The sequence below is a fragment of the Aedes aegypti genome, chromosome 1 (genome assembly GCF_002204515.2).
Source record: "Aedes aegypti strain LVP_AGWG chromosome 1, AaegL5.0 Primary Assembly, whole genome shotgun sequence".
Taxonomy (NCBI): domain Eukaryota; kingdom Metazoa; phylum Arthropoda; class Insecta; order Diptera; family Culicidae; genus Aedes; species Aedes aegypti.
Window position 1 is genome coordinate 195,870,276 of NC_035107.1, and position 21,641 is coordinate 195,891,916.

General features: G+C 41.8%; 1 protein-coding gene across 3 annotated transcripts in view; it reads right to left on the bottom strand.

The window, feature by feature from the left end:
* Positions 1-4,746: 4,746 nt before the first annotated feature.
* The window catches only part of LOC5567775, a 709,794-nt gene continuing 692,899 nt past the window's right edge, over positions 4,747-21,641 (bottom strand). For all 3 annotated transcript variants that reach the window (XM_021856664.1, XM_021856662.1, XM_021856655.1), the window contains 6 exons: positions 21,268-21,634; positions 21,138-21,202; positions 20,845-21,073; positions 20,652-20,779; positions 20,459-20,569; positions 4,747-6,483 (listed from right to left, as the gene is read on the bottom strand). In XM_021856664.1, the coding sequence (XP_021712356.1) occupies positions 6,229-6,483; positions 20,459-20,569; positions 20,652-20,779; positions 20,845-21,073; positions 21,138-21,202; positions 21,268-21,634 (1,155 nt within the window). In that variant the 3' untranslated portion in view covers positions 4,747-6,228. The remainder of the gene's footprint in view (positions 6,484-20,458; positions 20,570-20,651; positions 20,780-20,844; positions 21,074-21,137; positions 21,203-21,267; positions 21,635-21,641) is intronic.

A 21,641-nucleotide genomic window follows, 5' to 3' on the forward strand; every position in this document is an offset into this window, starting at 1 on the left:
GAGTTTCGGCGGGGAATACGACAAGGTGACGGACTTTTGTGCCTGTTGTTCAATATTGCGCTTGAAGGTGTCATGAGGAAAGCCAGACTTAACAGTCGAGTCACGATTTTTACGAGATCCGGAAAATTTGTTTGCTTCGTGGACAACACGGATATTATTGGGATAAAATTTGAAACGGTGGTGGATTTGTTCACCCGTCTGAAACGCGATGCAACAAGAGTTGAAATGGTGATGAATGCATCAAAAACCACAGTACATGCTGGTAGGCGGAACTGAGCGCGACAGGACCCGTCTAGGAAGCAGTGTCACGATATACGGGTATACCTTCGAGGTGGTGAACGTTCCTACTATGGGCTCCAGAAGAAACTGCGGCCAAGAAAGATTCACGATGTACAAAAGGTTCATACGACCGGTAGTCCGCTACGGGCATGAGACGTGGACTATGTTCGAGGAGGATTTGCAAGCTCTTGGGGTTTTCGAACGCCGGGTGCTTAGGACGATCTTCGGCGGCGTGCAGGAAAACGGTGTGTGACGGCAAAGGAAGAACCACGAGCTCGTCCCGCTCTACGGCGATCCCAGTATCCAGTCTAAGCTAGAAAAGTACGAAATCTTATCTGTGGTGATTCTTGTTATTAACACGGTTTATCTACCGCAAAGTTGCCGTACTGTAGGAATCGAGCAAATGATATGCACTAGCGTTCAGTTGAGTGCAGTCAGCATTGGGATTGAGAAAACCATCGCCAGACAAGAAATTCCTGGCAGGTTGAAATCGCCGATCAACACTATTTCATCTTTGGCCGCCCTAATTTGACTGCTTCATGGTAAACCAATTGACCTACCATGAATGACTTGGCGAAAGTACGGTTCCGCAGATTATAGCGATCCCTGGAAACCTCGTGAGATTTTTCGAGGTTCTTGCGAACAATCTCATGGATTTTAGTAAACATCTGCTAGTGTCTTTCCTCCCTGTCTTCCGTAGACAGTTCCTCACCGTGTCGAGAAAGACAATGGTCAGATGCCTGTTCCGCTAGCTCTTGTCCGTGGGTGATGAAATGCGGTGTAAATCCCGTGGAGGAGTGAACACTAGTGTTGAGCATCAGCTCCACCTCCGTGATCTTGGTGTCTCATATTCGCTGGTCCGCTTGGACGTAACTGCGGATGGCCGCGTTAATACTACGGTTAACGTGCTCCACGGGATTCGACTGGGAGTGATAGCTGAAGTTCAGCCAGTGTGTGATCTTGAAGTGATCTATAAGTTCCTTGCTGCCGTTATCTGTGATTATGATTTCAGGGGCGGAATTCATATAGAACCACTGATTTTCCCAAATCACACACATGGCTGAACTATCCAGCTTCTACACTGGCGAATCATTACCCACTTAGGAAAATAGTCACAAATGACTAAAATATGCTGATTTCCCTTTCGACTACGTAGCAGTGGCCAATGAAGTCCATGGGAAGCACAGCGCATTTTACCCATTTCCGGGGTAGTTTGGACGTAAGAGGGCTTGAACTCCTTACAAGTTGAACAGGCCTGTATGTAGGGCCTAATAACTTTGGCCATTTTGGGCCAGTAAAACGCTGTTGGACAAGAGCTAGCGTCTTGTCGAAACCGGAATGAAACTTATCATCATGAACCTGTTTAAACACTCCGGAAACTTCGTCGGTTGGCAGTACTTGTTTCAAATCAAACCGAGAATCATATGGTAAATTTCAGACGGTGATAATCGTGTACAGTTTACCTGACATAGTCGTCAGGCCGGTGGTTGACCTACTCCATCAGAGAAGTGTACCATGTTGAAGTTGTGAATCTTGAACTAAAACAATGCCACGCGACAGGGCATCTGGAACAATATTCTCCTTTACTTTCCGGTGTACTACTGTCATGTCAAACTGCTGAAAGTCCAAGCTCTACCGACTACATCGAGAACCGACCTTCCACTTCATTTTGAGAATGTGGATGAGTGCGGACCAATCCGTCACTAAGGAGAAATGGTAGCCCTCGATGTAGCTCCGGAATGCTTCGATGGAGAGGAGAGCCTCTTTTTCAGCAGCGTGGTAGTTATTCTGCGGGGTGTTGAGCTTCCGGGAGAAGTAGGATATCACCCTATTGCAGTGAATGAGCTGTGTAAGTTGTTGAAATTACTACACCTCTCACCATCCTCATGCTGCTGAGTGAGGACTCCGGCAACAGCTACATCGCTAGCATCCGTTTGGATAGTGAACTCCCGGGAGAAGTCCGGTCTGTTCAAAATCGGTGCACTGATGAGCTGCTCCTTGATGCGACAGAATGCGGACCACTGCAGCTGCGGTTTCATTCCAGCCGATAATTTTCGTTCCCGACTTCAGGAGATCCGACAAAGGCCCACAAGTCTCGAATCATGTCAGGATTTCCACGAAGACCCTCCTTAAACTGAGACTTCTCCAGATATATCACAAGATTGGCTCTGTTTAATCTGCGCGCAATTTCTTGAAGTAGCTGGACGTGGTGCTCAAATGTATCCGCTACCACGACGATGTTGTCGAGGTAAACGAAGACATAAGGCTCCAATAAACCGTGTCCAGTGCGACAAGGGGTAAGCATCACGAACAGTTCTTTCGATAATCTTACGTGCTTCCAAACAGAGCCGAACCTTATGAGGTTTGACGACTGGTACACAATTTAGTGACCAATCAGAGTACTTCTTCTTCTTGGCATTAACGTCTCCACTGAGACAGAGCCGGCTACTCAGCGTAGTGTTCAATGAGCACTTCCACAGTTATTAACTGAAGGTTTTGTTTGCTAAAGTTGCCATTTTCGCTTTGGTACATCGTGTGGCAGGTACGATGATACTCTATGCCCAGGGAAGTCAAGGAAATTTCCATTACGAAAAGATCATGGATCGACCGGGAATCGAACCCAGACACCTTCAGTATGGCTTTGCTTTGTAGCCGCGGACTCTAACCACACGGCTAAGGAAGGTCCCAATCAGAGCTACTGGGTTCGATGATACCTGCGTCAAGCAGTCTTTTAAGCTCTACGGTTGATGTCCTTGTGATTTTCCAAGTGTGGAAGGGCAGTAACAACAATCCCATAAATGTCAATCGTGTTGTTCGCACGTGGGTATGAAATGGTGTACGAAGCCGGAGTCTCCGGATAAAGATAATCCGAAGCCGGTTTAAAATACTGGTACATTTTTGACGGATAACCTCGAAAACCGCTGTTTTCACATAATACACCTCTCGGAAGCCTGCATTGGTCCATCCGATGCCCAAACTTGCCGCAATTGAAGCAATGTCGGGTTGATGAGACTCGATCATGTCTTCCAAAGTGGTTGGTGCCCGTGCTGGTCCGCGAGGATTATTGTTTCCGGTCTGGGAACCCTTACGACTCTGATTGATCTGTGCAGGAGGAGAGTGGGCCTTCGAATTTCTCGACGAGACTTGTTGATGTGGCGCATTTATCGACTTCTCAGGTCCAAACACTTTGTTATAGACTGAGAAGTTTACGGCATCTGTTTTCTGGCCTGCGGACCCAAGTGTCGGAAGGTCAGAAATAGGGAGGAAATTAAGTTGTTTTTTAAAATCAATCCTCATATTTTGAAGAAGGACTTGGAACTCTTCGTGTTCCGGCAAAGGAACACTCATTGTCCCAAAAAGTTTTGGTAAAATTGAAGGAAGGTTTCAATGCGTGCTTGCTGACGCTGACAAAACTTAGAAGAGCCTAACTATAAGCCTGTATAGGTATTATACTCATACGCCAGCTATAATGCTTGTAAATCTGAAGACCTGTACTCCAAGTAGTTTTTCGGTAACTTTGAACAGTCATTGAACTCAAATTTTGGTAGAGTATAATTATATTTGCTCATATAGGTATCACCTACGTTTAAAATTCTCCGATTACACTTGTAGAGTTGTAGGCCGGTACCCAAAAAATTCTTGTATACGTTCCAACGAACATGGTATGCAAAACTTGACGGAATTTATCTTCATGGGCACATATCAATGTAGACGCTAGTATTACGCTCGTAGATCTGAAGACATGTACTTGAAGAAGGTTTTGGATAACTTCAAACGGTCGTTGAACTCAAAATTTGCCACAGCCTGTATGAATATTATCCTAGTTTCCAAGATGTTGAAAGGTCACTCGTTACGCTTGTTGGTCTGATGACTTGTAACCATCTTCTTCTTTCTCTTGGTATTACGTTCTCACTCGAACATAGCCTGCTTTTTAGCTTAGTGTTCAATAACCACTTCCATTGTTGTTCCATTGAAGTCAAGGAAATTTCCAACCCGAAAAAATTCTGGACCGACCGGGAATCACACCCAAATACCTTCAGCATGACTTTGCTTTGTAGCCGCGGGCTCTAATCACTCGGCTCAGGAATGTCTCTGTACTCCAAATAACCTTAAATAAACTTTGCATTCAAGTCCTGGAAGCGTGTAATTATATAAACTCGTATAGGTATGATCCTTGTTCCGAATTCTCCAAAATATCACTGATTACGCTTGTAGATATTCCGGTTCAGATAATTTGTTTAAATATAATATTCTCTGCACTGAATGGCACGAAAGTTGTGGATTTTTACGAATTGAACTCAAAATAATATTTAATCTGAAATCGACAAAACAGAATAGGCTTCTTAGCCTCTCAACATGAATTTTTGTTTGTAATCCATTGAGCTGGTGATGATGTTAACATATTCAATGTCGTCTAAGCACCGAAAGCGCAGATTTACTGTTGTTCACAATTTTGACATTCTGTCGCTTCTCTCGTAAACCCCTAGCCCTGGCTTGTATTGAGCCAGAAAAGCACCGAATACAAGTATGGTTTGCCGGTTCCGGTTTTATTTGAATTTCATTACCAATGCACTTCGCTTCCGATCCCCGTTTGGTCCGGGACTCGTCAAGCGTTGTGCCCTGCTTCTTGCGAAAAAGGTTCCGAAGCCGTTGGATGTTGTGAGATGAGGGATAGCTCTCAGCTGATGAAAAATTCAGATTCGAATTGATTGAGATGGAAACGTACACAATTGGGATGGGGAGTGCACGTAGCACATAAGTGGATTTTCCATGTGTTAACGGTACTCAACTCTTTGCCCTTCCAATCAAATCAGACTACCTTATGTCAAGCATTCTTTCCTACACCAACATTGTGTTAGTTTACCAATTCTGATTATTACCTATAGACCGATTAAAGCACTTGTCCGTCAAAACTTCAAACTGTCCCATTACATTGCATCAACCATTCGCATTGTTCACAACCAATTCCTGTTTCCATCGCTCACTCTAGGGAAATCTCCAACAAACCTCTCACCACCACACTCAGTCAGTCTATTCTGATCCAATTTTAGAGTTGTTTTTTTTTTCAGTTTAGTTCTCCCAGCTGTTCAAATGAGTATGCGATAGCAGCCGAAGGAAGCCGTTGGAAGTGAGATATACGAACTCTACACTGCCAGTAGCCGTATGTCATCGTCATCTCGCTTCGCGACCTCCCCAGCAGGGAAATTCTCTAACTACCCACAACTAACAACGAACACAAATTAAATATTCATTACGCTACATTACGATTACCAGGTTTACCGCACACCAACGCCACCGAGCTATGCTACCTGTCTGATTTGCTTTTGTTTGTTGTCTTTATTTAGTTTTTTTTTTTCTAGAACACATTGTCTACGGTACAGTCAACTCACTCACACCGATGCCCATTCGCCCCTAAAGCACTCAAAAAACGACATTTCGAAAAGAATGAAACTTCCAACGCGCAACTTTTTACATTAGTTCTCACACTTTGCGGTTCTTATTTCAAGTAAAAAACGTAACTGTTTCCCTTTGTTTTGTTCTGAACAATATTTTCCTCTATCTTATAGCAAACCATTTCTTCTCTAAAACCTATGTATTGTATGACTAGTGAGGGCGCAATAGTGTGTAACAGTTCAATGGATCAACATGTTTCCGTAGAGTATAGCATGACTTTGTGGGGATGATTTGGGATTCTTTTTACATAGTAAAACATGGTCATTGTATAACGATGTCAAGTAGATGCTGTGTAGATTATTGTAGATCAGAGCGTATCTTGGGATGAAGCCGAAGTAACGAAGCGTATCAATTTGTCATCAGATGTTTGTCTCTTGTTGATGAGGAATTAACAGAGCGCGTCTACTTACATACACACAGGCGCGGTTTGGACGTGAGATTACAGTAGCCTATGATGACGATGACGACGACGATGACCAATGACGAAACCTAACGTCACGTGACGCTCCTCCGGAAGAATGACAGTTGCCCCCATCGGACAAAGGGGATGACCGATGGAGCGCTGAGCGCCAACAGGAAAGTAACTAAATGTGGCCCTTTTGTGCTGCTGATGGTGGCTCGGCTCACTTCCGGCCAAACAACCTGCACTTCGGCCATTTTGAAGATGCTCAGCAAACGGTGGGCGGACATCTCGACGTGCTGGTGGTTGATTTGATGACTGATGGTTTCAAGGATCTTTGTACAATGGTCCTGCAAAAAAAATATTAAAAAAAAACTTAGAAAAGTATTTTTTGGAAATTATTTTCGATTGAAAGCACGAAAATAATTTCAATTCAAATTGTTACGAACAGATGAGAAGCTTGTTCCGCAATGGAATTTTTACGTCTTTTTTGGCACTAAGATTAATTTAACTGGTCAGGTAAAGTATGTCGGAGTCGTTCTAGATTCTAAGCTTTCTTGGGCACCTCACATTGATTACAGAGCTAAAAAAGCTTGGTAAAACTTGTGGCCTAAAACCCAAGTATATCAAATGGATTTACTTAACAGTTGTTCGACCAATATTGGCATATCGATGTCTTGTGTGGTGGCAAAAGGGCGAAGTGACAACAATCCAATCAAAATTGGGCCACCTCCAAAGGATGTGCTTGATGGCGATGTCTGGTGCGTTATCTACAGCTCCCACGGCAGCGCTCGAGGCTCTTTTCGACGTTGCGTCACTACACATACATCTTAAACAAGAAGCACTTTCTTGCTCTTACCGTTTATGGGTACTGGATCTACTGGAGAAAAATCCAGTGAATCGTAGATCTACGCGCACTTCGTTGTTTCCACTTTTGGTGGATTGGGACAAAATTGTCCTTGCTCCAAGTGATCTCACAATTGCTTGTCAATTTCCTTACAGGACATTTGATTGTGCTACTTTTCCCCGAATGTCGGTTCCCCGAACGCCAGTTCCCCGAATGGTTCGTTTCCCCGAATGCCATTTCCCCGAATGACCCGTTCCCCCGAAAAGTGTAGCAGTTCAAATACGTGCTATAATAGCTTTCAGTGACCGGATGGTGAATTAGAAAGAACGATAAGCAATCAAAAGAAGGAGGTAGTTAGTGATTCTCGACTATACATATTTAGCCAAAAATGTTGAGAACGGTAAAACTCGTAAGAACCGCCAATCAAATAAAGAAGGGTTCATATCAGATGACCAGTATGTTCACCCCCCTGAAATGTATGAAGTTATGACACTTTTATGAACTTTTCAGAGAAGTGGGCTATTCGGGGAAACGGGATATTCGGGGAATTGGCATTCGGGAAACTGGCGTTCGGGGAAACGACATTCGGGGAATCGACATTCGGGGAATTGACATTCGGGGAAAAGTAGCACAACCAGGACATTTACCACACAATTCCCTTCACGAGAAGAGTGGACGTCTGGCTATTTGGAAAGAAGTATTGTCAATGGTTAAAAGTGGGATAGGTGGAGGAATGAGGTCAAGTTATTCTGGCAAGTCTAGTAATTTGTCGTTGATGTTTACGAGATTGTTAACTTGTTGAAGACCGATTGCAAATATGGCCTCCACAAGGGACTGTTCAGGTTTTAAGCACAACAGCCTACGTATTTCGGTTCATCGGCAGATTGAAATGCACTGGAACTAGCGGAAAAAAAACATCGTAACTCAGCTTTACAGCAGGATAAATTACATGCAGCAGAAGTTTTGATCTCGAAACTGGTTCAGTTGGAAGCCTATCGCGACGAGGTAGTCGTCCTTTCGAAAAATAAGGAGTTGTCGAGCAGAAAACATGTTCAGCTAGAGAAGTCAAGTGTGCTGTGAAATCTAACTCACATGATGGACGACGATGATATTCTTCGAGTTGACGGCCGCATTTCCGCGGCGAAAGAGGTGCCTTCTGACGTCAAGTTTCCCGTAATCTTGCCCAGGAAACACTACGTTACTCATCTCATACTTGACGATTACCGCAGAAGTTGCCAATTTTGAAACAGTGGTCAATGAAGTGCGTCAACGGTTTATGGACAAAAGGTCAAAAGACAAAAGGTCGAAAGAACAGAAGGTCGAAAGACAAAAGGTCGAAAGGACAAAAGTTCGAAAATTATTTGCTTGGTGGGAAATTTTTCCTTCTTTGAAAATATATTTTCGACCTTTTGTCCCTCCATTTTTGGTCTTCGACCTTTTGTCCTTTCGACCTTTTGTCTTTCGACCTTTTGTCATAGATTCGCGGGAACAAATTAGGTGCATCGAAGAGGAAGCGACAACGACCTTCATGAGTGAAACTACAAAGTGGTTGTTTATATCGCCCTCTGCTCCCCACATGGGTGGATTGTGGGAGCGGGTGGTACGTTCTGGCGAAACGAGTAAAGTGACTGTAGAATACAAAGCCGATACGAACTGGAGATTTGGTAATCGTGATCGGCGAGACCGGAAGAAACGGCTCGATACGAGGGCTTGTCCTAGACGTGACAGCAGATAGAGACGGAATGATTTCCTCCTAGGATTTCGTCAGGTACTCTAACATAGATTCCATCAGGATAATTTTGAGGTTTTGAAACTAATTCTTAAAAATATTTGACAATAATTTCAATAGAAACTATTCTAGGGAATTAATCAACTAGGATTTTTTCTAGAATTTGCACCAGAAAAACTCAGATGATTTCCACCAGGAAAGTTTTCAACGTTCCCACCAAGAGTTCATCCAGATATTTAATAGGAAAAAGATTTTCAGGGATTCCACATGGAATTCCACCACACATTTATAACAGTGATTACACCAGAACCAGTTACAGGGATTTGATTAGGAATTCCACAAGAAAGTCTTCCTGGGATTCCTCCATTTTGTTTTCTACGGATTCTACCAAGACATCCTCCAGAGATTTAACCAAGAAATCTTCCTGATAACCCTTCAAGAAATTCACCAGTAATTCCCCAAGGGATTCCATTAGTATTTCCTATAGTACCACCTGGAATTTCTCCAAAAAATTTTACAAGGAATTCTAACATGGATTGCGTCAAGATTTCTTCCAAAGATTTCACGTGGGATTCCACTAGAAATCCCAACAAAGATTCCACCAGAAGTATTTCAAGATTTTCGACTAAAATTTCTTCTAAGAATTGTATCTGGGATTCGAGCAGAAATTTACCCAGAAGTTCCTCCAAGGATTCGACCAAGAACTCCTTCACGGAAACATCAACAACAATTTCACCCAAAAGCTTGAGTTTGTGCTTGCTTGGCCGCCCGTGGATACTACTCCAGTATTGCCAGATCTGCTGCACTTTCACTCAGATGATTGCTTGGGACTAACAGACACCCTCAGTGTATAAGTGCTGGTTGATCTTCTATTTTTAGGCAACAACGGTGCCTGCCATGTCAGAATTCAGAACAATACTGGCCCACTGAAGACCGTGGAGTCCAACTACATCTACGCCAGTTCATGCGGGATTGTATGGATTGGGGGAAAGGCATGGCAGAAAGGTTTGCTTTTGTGGTTATGATGGAAGAATGGAAGTCTTAGGGAAACGGTTTCTTGTCCGTCCGTTTGCCATGAACGAATATAGTTTGAGTGTAAATATGAAAATGTTAAGATTAAGAATGGAAGATATCAACAACAATTTCACCCAAGAATTCTAAAAAGTGTTTCCTTGGAATTTTTCAGGGATTATCCAAGAAATTCGTAGTGAAATTATAACAATGATTTCACTACGAATTTCTCCCGGAGTTTTTTTTTCATATTTATTCTACGAACTCTTACCGAAGTTGCTCCAGATTTTCCACTTAAAATAATCTCAGAGAATTCATCTGGAAATCCTTCTAATGCCCCAAATGTATGGCACGAATGGCAAAATGTATGATGTTATAATGCTATATCTAGAATGCTGTGAAATGTTTACTGCGATATTTAAAACTTGGGTATCAAGTGTACTGCCGTAATTTCGCAATGTGTCGTAAGCTTCAAAATGTCTGATTTGAGTTTTTATTCTTTTGTTTTTTTTTCGAGTAAGTATTTCATAGACATTGTAATAGTAAAAAAATGTAGTATCAGTGTAATTCCTGAAATAACTTCTAGTAATCCCTGGAGGAGTATCTAAAACATTTTTGTTTTGAAAACTCTTGATGGAGGGATTATTCCTGGTGGAGAGCTTTCACTTCCAGAACCTCTGGAGGAATTCCTAGAGGACAAGTTCCAAAAATGATAAATTTCCTGGTGTAATCTCATTCGGAATTTCTGGTAAGATCTCTGTAAGAGAAAATAGTTGTTGGCAGGGAGCAGAAATGGGGAGCTGGTCACCAGGTTTTCAGCAGCACAAATACTGTTTTGTGTAGTTTGGCGATGCTTTAAACTGCAAATTTTATTTATTAGTTTAGATTACTTTGTCTTGTGTATGCTACTTACACGATCGGTGTTTTAACTACAGAATAACTGTTCTGCTTTGCCTCTAATAATCAATTATAATCGCAATTCAACTGTGATTGATAACGTAATTAGTACTCTAGTGCATGTTGCATGATTAATTATTAAGTACTTTTAATGTAGCTTGTAGGATTTTAACCTCTCTAGCTTTAAGTTTTAGCCTTGTAACTACTTGTGTTCTGTAATAGAAAGTAATTTTAACTGTTTTATAGTTTTAAGTTTTAACATTTCACACCTACTGTTTCAAACCAATACTTTTAGTTTTAATTCAAAGACTTCAAGGAATAACAATCCAACTTTTATAATAATTCTGTTAATATTTCACGGAATAGCAAATCTGCGCACTCATCCACAGTGACTCTGAAATCTATTCATTAGATCCTCTAAGCTAGTTGACAGATTGATCTGTCGGAATGACGTTTACTCCGGTGAGGCTAACTCTGCGGAATACATAGCCGTGGAAGTGTTCCCAGCGGCAAAAATAGTAGTAGGACCTCTTTAATCGTTCCCGGTAGAATCCCTCATGGAATTCCTAGTGGAGTTCTTCATACAAATTCAATGAATTTCTAGTTGAATCTCATAAGGGCTTCATGGTAAAATCCCTGAAAAATTGCTGCTAAAATTCCAGGAAGAATTCCAGATGGGCTTTTTGGAGAATTCCTGGTGAAATCCCCGGTGATTTTTTTGTGGAATTCATGGAGAAATGCTTGGAGAAATCTTTGAAAAAAATTCATGTGGAAATATTTTTGAGGAAGTTGCTTGAGAAATTTTTGGAAGTATACCTGAAGGAAATTTGGGAAATACTTCAAAGAAATGTTTACCATTTGCCGTTAATGTCCTTAGGGATTTTTGAAAGGAATTCCTGAAAGCATTTTTGAAATTGTAAACTGGAAAATTGGTGGTAGAACTCCTAGTATAATGCGTAGAGGAATTCTTGAAGAATCTATGGAGGAATTCCTGCAAAAAAACATGGAAAAATTTTTGGAAAGTTTCATTTAAAAATTAAAGAAATATATAAATTAGTCACTACATTTTTTGAGAAATCTCTCAATCGATTGTCGATTGAATTTCTGGAGGTATTCACATAAAAAAAATCTAACGGAAATTCCTAGTTGAATTCTTGTACAAATTCCTAGAGGAACTTTTAGAAGAATTCTTGAAAGATTAGCTTGGAGAAACTCCTAGCGGAATTGCTTATGGAATCTCTAGAGGAACTCCATGTCAAATCCTTGGATGATTTCCTACATACATACCGTAGAAATTCCTGGATGATTCATTGGAATTATCCTTGGAAGAATTCCCGAATAAACTATTGAAGGAATAAGTTTAAATCCCTGGAGATTTTTTTAAAGGAAATAATAAAGGAATTTGCGATGAAATATCCGGAGAAATTCCTTAATAAATACCGCTAGGGAGAATTTCTGAAAAATGTCCTGTTTCCATGATGAAGTTTCTGCAAGAACACCTGAATTTATTAATGAATCTCTAGACAAAAGTGCTGGTTTAATCTTTGAAGTAGTTGCTGGAGAAATTTCTGAAAAATATTCTAGAATATTTTTGGGAATCCCTGATTGGACTTAACGAACACTATCGACAGGAATTCATATAGAATTCCCTGTAGAAATTCTTGGAAGAATCTCTGAAAGTATCTCCGGCGAAATTCCTTGTAGAAATATCGTTGAAGAAATTCGGAAAGGATTTGCAGATATATCCCTGGATTTCAAGGAAATTTGAAATTCTCAAAGGACTTCTTGATAAAATCTTGTAAAAATTTAAAGTTGTGAGTGATTCCTAGCAAAATTAAAGAAGGATTTTTTGAAGAAATACTTGAAGAAATTGAAGGATACTCAGGAGTCTCTCCCCCTTTACAGGAACATTCCTAAATTGTTGGTGGCCAATGTTGGTCAAACAAACTGAAGTTCTGTGGGCTGCATCATGCTAGAACTGCAGTGCCTATGGCATGTTGATCAAGAGTCAGCTGCAGAGGATGGTCCCCTGTAACATTGTTTAAGAGGAAAAAAACTATCATCGTTTTACAAATTTTCAAAACAAGTTTTTTTTCTCAATATAAAATGTATATGAAAATCTATCATTGCATTGCACTTGCTATCTGTAATGCTGTGATAGATTCTATTGAGGATATCTTTTGATTTGAACGAAAAAACTGGTTTTTATTTTTTTAAATTGCTGATGATGGAATGATGGATTCTTGAGTCTTAAGGCGGCTAGGGGCCGGATGGAAAAAGTGGTCTTAGATCAGGGTAATGCCTGTGCAGTCTGTATACCACTTGAGAAATTCAGCGAGAATTGATATTCTTTTAAAAATTGCTCCCGATATCTTTTTAAGGATTATTATTATTATATTTCTTTTTCAACGTGGCTTCTCGTCCTTGGCGAGTTAGCCACTCATGAAACTCTCTTGGGATTCATAAATTCATTCAAGGATGTCTCCAAAAATCCCATTTTCTGACATTTTCTCTGGAAATCCTATATGGAATCCTTCCTTAAATTAATGAATTCCACCACAACCTGCTAAAATTATCTGAGCATTCCTACAGGAATTACTCTTGGAAGTTTTCAAAGATTCGATCAGCTATTCCACTAGTAGCCTCCCAAACATTACCTTAGACAAGGATGCCTAAAAAATTGCTCCAGGGATTGCAAAGCATTTGTTTACGGATTATTCCAGAAATAACTCCAAGTATTACGTATGAAAATCCTATGGTGATTCCTGCGGAAATATTATCTGGGAATTCTTAGAAAGAGGTTTTTTTCTTGTATTCAATCTTAGAGTTCTCTTTAATACTTCTCAAAAATTCCCCAGATAATGTTATAGAGCATTCGGATAATAATTTAAGGATTTACTGACAAGTACTCCAAGTGACTTGATTTCCTACATAAATTATAACTCAAACGCATTGATTTGTTCAAGAATCAAGCATGTGGTTTTCCCTAAAAAAAACTATAATGACTTTTCTTTGGATTCGTCCAAATATTCAAACAGGAATTCTTCCGATGATGCATTAGGAATAATATCAGAGATTTTTTCATTACAAATTTTTTTAATGTTTACTTCATGTTTTACTATCATTTATTTTAAATACTTCTAAGAACATAAAACATCATGCTTATAATTCAAAGAATATTTTTAACATATTTCTTCTTGATGTTACAAATTTCTATAAGAGATTAGAAAAAAAATATGAAGAAATCCTTGGAGGTTTTCTTCCTGAAGTATTTCGGGAAGTAATTCGTTTAGAATATCTGGATGAATTTTTGAAGCATTATTGGAGGAATTTATGTAGATATATAAAGAATTAAGTGGATGAATTTCTGAATGATGTTTTTTAAATCATGCTTAAGAAGATTCCAACTAGAAGTTCTGATAGGAATACTAAAGAATCAGAGTTTTCTCAGAGATACTTCTGAATAAAACTTATGCTAAAATCTGGGCTAAAATTTATGGAAAATCTTTGGCCGTCTTTCAGAAAAAAGTAGTAGTTTCTGGAGAAATCTCTGCAACGTATTGTAGCTTAAAACATCAAACTACGAGTTACATCCATGGCTCTTTTTTTCATCGATTTAATGGAGGAATAATTGGGAGATACTTGAAGAAATTCGGGAGTTATTCTTGTAAGAAATTTTAGTGCAATCTCTCTAAGGGAATTCTCGGAGTAATCCTGTATGAAATTTTCATAACCAATCTGGCATTTTCCAATGCCTTAGATAGACCCGTTACTCAGTGAACAAATTGAACCAAAATGCGTTTTGGATGTGAAACAAAAAGCAAAATAAGAGTCCTTCATAATTTATTTCATATTCATGAACTTCATCGCATATAATCTCAAAATGTTTTGAGTATACTCAGGAGTCTTAAGCAACGTGATTATGATTATAAATCTTACGTTCCAGAGCTCAGGACGTCTTAGCTGATTTTGAAATATGTGATGATCATTCAAAATGACTAAATGGACATGCGTAAATTCATATCATAACTTTCTACAGCGAATAGATTTCAAGTCAAAATGTAGGTTCCCTTTTCTAAGCTCTACGACATTTTTGGTTCCATAGTTACGAATCAGGGTTGTTAACGTTAATCAACGATAAACGCCGCTAACGTTGATTTTGCTCTGGATCAACGCAACGCCGTTGCGTTGATTTTCATGGTTGTTAGCGTCAACGTTAACGGGTTTGCGTTGAATCAACGTCAACGATTAGCGTTAACCAAAGCGTTGATCTTATGTTCCGTACAGGTTTCTAGAGAATGTTTCGAAGCATCAATAAACAACACGTTTCTATGCTGATATCCCGTATCCAAGGAAAATTGATTAAAAAATCTAAGTTCACTGTTCAGAGCAATGATTTGGCTCCCAACAGTCAGCCTCTTTAAACGTCAGAAACTTTGCTTGGAAGAACTTTCATTAATTGCAAAGATTTTCCAAGCAATATATTGTATCCTTTCATCGTTCCAGCCCCCCCAGCAATGGGCCAAAATCGTTGCCAGAGAGCGGCTTCCTTTGCCTCCATGAAGTACACGACATCCTTTTTTCTACCCAGCAAAAACATAAAATATTTCTGAGTGACCACCCCAGGATGACCCCGATCTCCCATTTTCAAATACAAGTTGCCATAACTTAACATGACAGACAAAAGTTTTCATTTAAATCGAAACTGGCAATGGCCGTGGAACAGATTTTCTTACTTGCAAGACTGTGGAGCCTACTAAGAGGAAGTCAGTTAACATTCCAGATAAACTGCAATAAGATCACGCATGTTTGTCTTTCAAGGACATGTCAAGTTTCAGAGTTACTTATTTTTAAATACATCACAGGTAGTGCTTCGTGAAGCCCAAGCAGGATGGATCGTTGTTGCGTCGTCGGATAGGTTTTGTTCTCGGTTTCGCGCGTGTTTTCATCGTCGTCTGAGAAAAATTTTTCCCCTGTTTTCAAGCGTCTTGCTGGGTAGTGCTTCGTGAAGCCCAAGCAGGATGGATCGTTGTTGCGTCGTCGGATAGGTTTTGTTCTCGGTTTCGCGCGTGTTTTCATCGTCGTCTGAGAAAAATTTTTCCCCTGTTTTCAAGCGTCTTGCTGGGTAGTGCTTCGTGAAGCCCAAGCAGGATGGATCGTTGTTGCGTCGTCGGATAGGTTTTGTTCTCGGTTTCGCGCGTGTTTTCGTCGATGGAGAATTTTTTTTTCCCCTGTTTTCAAGCGTCTTGCTGGGTAGTGCTTCGTGAAGCCCAAGCAAGATGGATCGTTGTTGCGTCGTCGGATAGGTTTTGTTCTCGGTTTCGCGCGTGTTTTCGTCGATGGAGAATTTTGTTTCCCCTGTTTTCAAGCGTCTTGCTGGGTAGTGCTTCGTGAAGCCCAAGCAGGATGGATCGTTGTTGCGTCGTCGGATAGGTTTTGTTCTCGGTTTCGCGCGTGTTTTCGTCGATGGAGAATTTTTTTTTTCCCCTGTTTTCAAGCGTCTTGCTGGGTAGTGCTTCGTGAAGCCCAAGCAGGATGGATCGTTGTTGCGTCGTCGGATAGGTTTTGTTCTCGGTTTCGCGCGTGTTTTCGTCGATGGAGAATTTTTTTTTCCCCTGTTTTCAAGCGTCTTGCTGGGTAGTGCTTCGTGAAGCCCCCAGCAGGATGGATCGTTGTTGCGTCATCGGATAGGTTTTGTTCTCGGTTTCGCGCGTGTTTTCATCGTCGTCTGAGAAAAATTTTTCCCCTGTTTTCAAGCGTCTTGCTGGGTAGTGCTTCGTGAAGCCCAAGCAGGATGGATCGTTGTTGCGTCGTCGGATAGGTTTTGTTCTCGGTTTCGCGCGTGTTTTCATCGTCGTCTGAGAAAAATTTTTCCCCTGTTTTCAAGCGTCTTGCTGGGTAGTGCTTCGTGAAGCCCAAGCAGGATGGATCGTTGTTGCGTCGTCGGATAGGTTTTGTTCTCGGTTTCGCGCGTGTTTTCATCGTCGTCTGAGAAAAATTTTTCCCCTGTTTTCAAGCGTCTTGCTGGGTAGTGCTTCGTGAAGCCCAAGCAGGATGGATCGTTGTTGCGTCGTCGGATAGGTTTTGTTCTCGGTTTCGCGCGTGTTTTCATCGTCGTCTGAGAAAAATTTTTCCCCTGTTTTCAAGCGTCTTGCTGGGTAGTGCTTCGTGAAGCCCAAGCAGGATGGATCGTTGTTGCGTCGTCGGATAGGTTTTGTTCTCGGTTTCGCGCGTGTTTTCGTCGATGGAGAATTTTTTTCCCCTGTTTTCAAGCGTCTTGCTGGGTAGTGCTTCGTGAAGCCCAAGCAGGATGGATCGTTGTTGCGTCGACGGATAGGTTTTGTTCTCGGTTTCGCGCGTGTTTTCGTCGATGGAGAATTTTTTTCCCCTGTTTTCAAGCGTCTTGCTGGGTAGTGCTTCGTGAAGCCCAAGCAGGATGGATCGTTGTTGCGTCATCGGATAGGTTTTGTTCTCGGTTTCGCGCGTGTTTTCATCGTCGTCTGAGAAAAATTTTTCCCCTGTTTTCAAGCGTCTTGCTGGGTAGTGCTTCGTGAAGCCCAAGCAGGATGGATCGTTGTTGCGTCGTCGGATAGGTTTTGTTCTCGGTTTCGCGCGTGTTTTCATCGTCGTCTGAGAAAAATTTTTCCCCTGTTTTCAAGCGTCTTGCTGGGTAGTGCTTCGTGAAGCCCAAGCAGGATGGATCGTTGTTGCGTCGTCGGATAGGTTTTGTTCTCGGTTTCGCGCGTGTTTTCGTCGATGGAGAATTTTTTTTCCCCTGTTTTCAAGCGTCTTGCTGGGTAGTGCTTCGTGAAGCCCAAGCAAGATGGATCGTTGTTGCGTCGTCGGATAGGTTTTGTTCTCGGTTTCGCGCGTGTTTTCGTCGATGGAGAATTTTTTTTTCCCCTGTTTTCAAGCGTCTTGCTGGGTAGTGCTTCGTGAAGCCCAAGCAGGATGGATCGTTGTTGCGTCATCGGATAGGTTTTGTTCTCGGTTTCGCGCGTGTTTTCATCGTCGTCTGAGAAAAATTTTTCCCCTGTTTTCAAGCGTCTTGCTGGGTAGTGCTTCGTGAAGCCCAAGCAGGATGGATCGTTGTTGCGTCGTCGGATAGGTTTTGTTCTCGGTTTCGCGCGTGTTTTCGTCGATGGAGAATTTTTTTTCCCCTGTTTTCAAGCGTCTTGCTGGGTAGTGCTTCGTGAAGCCCAAGCAGGATGGATCGTTGTTGCGTCGTCGGATAGGTTTTGTTCTCGGTTTCGCGCGTGTTTTCATCGTCGTCTGAGAAAAATTTTTCCCCTGTTTTCAAGCGTCTTGCTGGGTAGTGCTTCGTGAAGCCCAAGCAGGATGGATCGTTGTTGCGTCGTCGGATAGGTTTTGTTCTCGGTTTCGCGCGTGTTTTCGTCGATGGAGAATTTTTTTTTCCCCTGTTTTCAAGCGTCTTGCTGGGTAGTGCTTCGTGAAGCCCAAGCAAGATGGATCGTTGTTGCGTCGTCGGATAGGTTTTGTTCTCGGTTTCGCGCGTGTTTTCGTCGATGGAGAATTTTTTTTTCCCCTGTTTTCAAGCGTCTTGCTGGGTAGTGCTTCGTGAAGCCCAAGCAGGATGGATCGTTGTTGCGTCATCGGATAGGTTTTGTTCTCGGTTTCGCGCGTGTTTTCATCGTCGTCTGAGAAAAATTTTTCCCCTGTTTTCAAGCGTCTTGCTGGGTAGTGCTTCGTGAAGCCCAAGCAGGATGGATCGTTGTTGCGTCGTCGGATAGGTTTTGTTCTCGGTTTCGCGCGTGTTTTCGTCGATGGAGAATTTTTTTTCCCCTGTTTTCAAGCGTCTTGCTGGGTAGTGCTTCGTGAAGCCCAAGCAGGATGGATCGTTGTTGCGTCATCGGATAGGTTTTGTTCTCGGTTTCGCGCGTGTTTTCATCGTCGTCTGAGAAAAATTTTTCCCCTGTTTTCAAGCGTCTTGCTGGGTAGTGCTTCGTGAAGCCCAAGCAGGATGGATCGTTGTTGCGTCGTCGGATAGGTTTTGTTCTCGGTTTCGCGCGTGTTTTCGTCGATGGAGAATTTTTTTTCCCCTGTTTTCAAGCGTCTTGCTGGGTAGTGCTTCGTGAAGCCCAAGCAGGATGGATCGTTGTTGCGTCGTCGGATAGGTTTTGTTCTCGGTTTCGCGCGTGTTTTCGTCGATGGAGAATTTTTTTTTTCCCTGTTTTCAAGCGTCTTGCTGGGTAGTGCTTCGTGAAGCCCAAGCAGGATGGATCGTTGTTGCGTCGTCGGATAGGTTTTGTTCTCGGTTTCGCGCGTGTTTTCGTCGATGGAGAATTTTTTTTTCCCCTGTTTTAAAAGCGTCTTGCTGGGTAGTGCTTCGTGAAGCCCAAGCAGGATGGCTCGTTGTTGCGTCGTCGGATAGGTTTTGTTCTTGGTTTCGCGCGTGTTTTCGTCGATGGAGAATTTTTTTTCCCCTGTTTTCAAGCGTCTTGCTGGGTAGTGCTCCGTGAAGCCCAAGCAGGATGGATCGTTGTTGCGTCGACGGATAGGTTTTGTTCTCGGTTTCGCGCGTGTTTTCGTCGTCGGAGAACTTCTTTTTTCCCTGTTTTCGCGCGTCTTGCTGGATAGTGCTTCGTGAAAACGGTTTGTTTTCGGGACGCCAAGAAGTTTTTCTGTTCGCACTGTGTTGCGAAGAGATATTTGTGTTCAGTCGTGGATGGATTACCAACTGGTGAATTCGTTTCATGCTTATGATAACACATATTTTCTTGAAAGTGTAACTTTTGTGTAATATTAAAACAAACTTTGTTTGGTTCGTCACTATAAGTGTCGGCATTATGCTTGTTTTACACAATTTCAATATACATATATTTTTCTCTTTTTTACATTATTAAAAATATCTTTTGAAATGTTCGACATTGTGAATGTTGACGTATTTTTTAAAAATTCTACCATCTCGAGACAAAAATGCACAGTAATACTCATATGTAATTTTCAAACAAACTATGTATGGTTCATCACTACAAGTGTCGGCATTATTGCTGTTTCATATGATTTAAAATATATAATGTAATTCTCAGTTTTCGCTATTAATAAAAACTTCTTTTGAATTGTTCGATATTATAGATGTTGACGTTTTTTTTTTTTTTTTGAATCTACTACTAAAAACTTCTCGAGACAAAAATACAAAACTAGTTTTAAATGTAAGTCGTATATTTCCCCCTTGTCCATGGATCGCATCACCGACCAAAGGTGACTCCCAGATCTTTTCCTCCCCCACTAATAAGCACCCTTCCCGTGGTGATTGTGGAGATGCAGAGGTATTCTCGGTCTCTAGAAGCAACAATCATTACACCCTAACATTCCTTCCCCATCCCAACTGACTGTAAGGACTTGGCCGGCGCCGTTATTGATCAATAATATTAGATCTGCTAAAATTGCACTTCGAGAGTAAGCGGAAACTCCCATCCCTTATTCATTTGGATCCCAGTGCAATTCTTACCAGTTCCGATCAATCACGGAGTAGCAACCATTGACATGTACAGTCAGTCTATGCTATGCTATGCTATGCTATGCTATGCTATGCTATGCTATGCTACTTATTTTTAAATACATCACATGATAAAAGTTATTAATTTTTTTAGACATCAAAATCTTCGTTAACGTTAAAAATAACGAAGTCGTTGACGTTAAATCAACGCTGTACGTTAACGTTATCGTTAAATCGATTTTCAAACGAATCAACGCAAGCTTCGTTAATCGTTACTGGTTAACGTTAACAAATTAGCGAAACGGCGTTAATCGTTGATTAACGTTAACAACCCTGTTACGAATATAACTCAGAGTGGTCTGAAATGATTCAAAAACTTACCTTCTCTAGCCTAAGTAACTCCAGGTTGGATAGTTTGGAGTCCGGGGGTAGTCTTATCGATAGGATGATATTTTCATCGGTGATGTTGAATAATGTCAATATACAAGAGGTCTGTAATTGGAAACGTGAACCGGAAAGTACAGTTTGCAGATTAGTAACGTGTGATCGGTAATACACTACAATGGCCCATTACCTCATTATTTATATGCTGCTGCACATACTGCTGCAACGCTCTAACAGCGTCTTGAACTCCTAAATTAGTGTGCGGTCTTAACAGTGCTTCGTCGGTTGAACTATAACCTAGTAACAGAAAAATTCCACCTGAAAAATTGAAAAACGAAATTCGTCAGATAAAGGAAATTTATCTCTGCATCAACCGGACGTACCTGGTAGCGAATACTCGCCAGGGGGTGGTCGCATACATATAAACCTGCCCGAGTAGCATAGACAACGCCCCCGATAGGCTTGATAAGCTGGAGCAGCGTGACTGTAGTATGCCAGCGATGTCCGACACGGCGCCAGAGGTACGCATAGTGCGTGACAAGACAGCGATAGTGTTTCTCCTGCCCCGCAGGTGCACAGCTCGCTGCACTCGGCATCGTCCAGCATGTATAGCTGTTTGGGAGGTAACGTATGGTTTAGTGGTTGCTTTAAAAGGTATAAAGGAAGTTGTGCTTACCCTTCGACTTTTTCCCTCCGCTATGTGCTGATCAGACTGTTGTGAACGTTGAACGACGCAGTACCCTGCCGAAAAACAGAACTCAGTTATACTCAGAAACATCAGGTTAGCCAATATAATGGAAACTCACGAATCGGCACCGGCGTAGTCGTAGGTTCCGGCGTAGTCGTTGTTGTAGTTGTCGGAGGAAGCGTTTCGATTTCAACCTCTGTAGTTAGCATCTGCAGCACCTGTTCATCGGGGCGTTGGTGGGGTATCCGGTTGTTGCCATTCGAGTGCCGATAATGATCATCTTCCTCTTGATCTTCTTCTTGATGATCCTTTTCCGAGAAAGAATGGGAGCCCTTCCCCCTGGGTTCCAGCTCCGTGGGATGAAGGTCCAGATCGGTTCGTACAATCAGTTCATTGCCTTTGTGCACCAGGGTTTCCGGACGGGTATCCGGGGTTTCAATGTAGTTGGTCTCGATCGGTTGTGGTACGGTTGGCTTCGGACGGTACTGTTGG